We start from the raw sequence: 1217 nt of genomic DNA, 5'->3' as shown, positions 1-1217 counted from the left end.
TATCCAGACCTGGAAAACACTTGAATCAACTTCCAGGCTTTCCCAGGGGACCTTTACCCCCTGGCATCGTGCCTCTCGGTTTCAAACCACTGGAGGCGGCCATCTTGGTTTTTCCCATGWCTCATCTGCTAAWCTTTCAGTTTGACTGGTTCTTGTTTTTATTGACCCACCATGTTTGAGCATCARGACCCACAGAGATCTGCTCTTCTGACTGGGAGCGAAAACATACAGCGTGTTGGTATCGTACACAACCTGGACACAAACACAGAAACATTCAGGAAGATTTGGTGAATCTAAAGAAGTTTTGGTCAAAATTGTTACATTTTGAACAAAAAAGGACTAAAAATGTTCTTGTTCCTCCTCAGGAATGAACTCAACATGCAATACTTTAGATACATAAAGTAGTCAGACTTGATGATGGAAAGAGACGTGTAAATTATTATATCTTCCYGACTACCAGTAGTTCATTTTTGTCCTCTGTAGAGGACATTTCTAAACTTGAATATCTCCCACACCCTGCATCCTACTGAATTAATTCCTTTTGGTATCTGGAGACATTTAGGGCTTTTCAATGATACCACATGTGAAGGGGTGGGACTTTTTTACCTTCCTTTTTCTAATTCATAAAAATGGCATTTATCAGTAATAACACATTTTATGGGAAGAGACAAAGTAAGTGCATAAAACCTTTTATTCTCTTACAAAGACTGTGGGATTTAAAAAAAATGGTGATTGGRCAATATTTTTTTCCTGGTAGTCAGGAGGATATTCTAACAAATTTTTATAAGGAATACTTCTAAAACCAGTTTAAACTTTAAAAGTCCCTCTTTCTTTCATGGAATGGAGGAACTGGGGGAAGAATGCAGATTAAAGTGATAACCAGATAAAAATCCTGGAGAAAGCGACTCGGCAACAAACTGGGAGAGTAAAAGTTAAAATGTRAAATAATAAACCCAGTTAACAGAGTTGGGCATGTTTACGGTCAGTTKGTCTGACCAGGAAGCCGTGAAGGATGGAAAAAGGACGTTTGCAGGTAAGAAACGTGTGGGAGTGACTGCAGTTCCTCYCTTCAATGAGCCGAAACGCTGATCTGCAGGTTAAAGCAGCTGCGGCTCGGCTCTGATCGTTATCTTGGCGCAGACGCATGACGCCTTTTCATCTCCAAGCGTGATGAGAGCTTCACTTTTCATCGTGCTTTTAGCAGAATGCAGCGGCGC

At 40.8% G+C, this 1217-nt stretch overlaps 1 protein-coding gene across 1 annotated transcript in view; it reads right to left on the bottom strand.

The window, feature by feature from the left end:
* The window catches only part of tec (tec protein tyrosine kinase), a 25022-nt gene that overhangs the window by 12818 nt on the left and 10987 nt on the right, over nt 1-1217 (bottom strand). Inside the window, exon 3 of the mRNA XM_008436104.1 lies at nt 171-339. Within this exon, the coding sequence (XP_008434326.1) occupies nt 171-339 (169 nt within the window). The remainder of the gene's footprint in view (nt 1-170; nt 340-1217) is intronic.

Source organism: Poecilia reticulata, linkage group LG18 (genome assembly GCF_000633615.1).
Source record: "Poecilia reticulata strain Guanapo linkage group LG18, Guppy_female_1.0+MT, whole genome shotgun sequence".
In the NCBI taxonomy this organism is placed as follows: domain Eukaryota; kingdom Metazoa; phylum Chordata; class Actinopteri; order Cyprinodontiformes; family Poeciliidae; genus Poecilia; species Poecilia reticulata.
The sequence above is the reverse complement of the archived record's forward strand: the minus strand, read 5'-3'. Positions and strand labels throughout refer to the sequence as shown.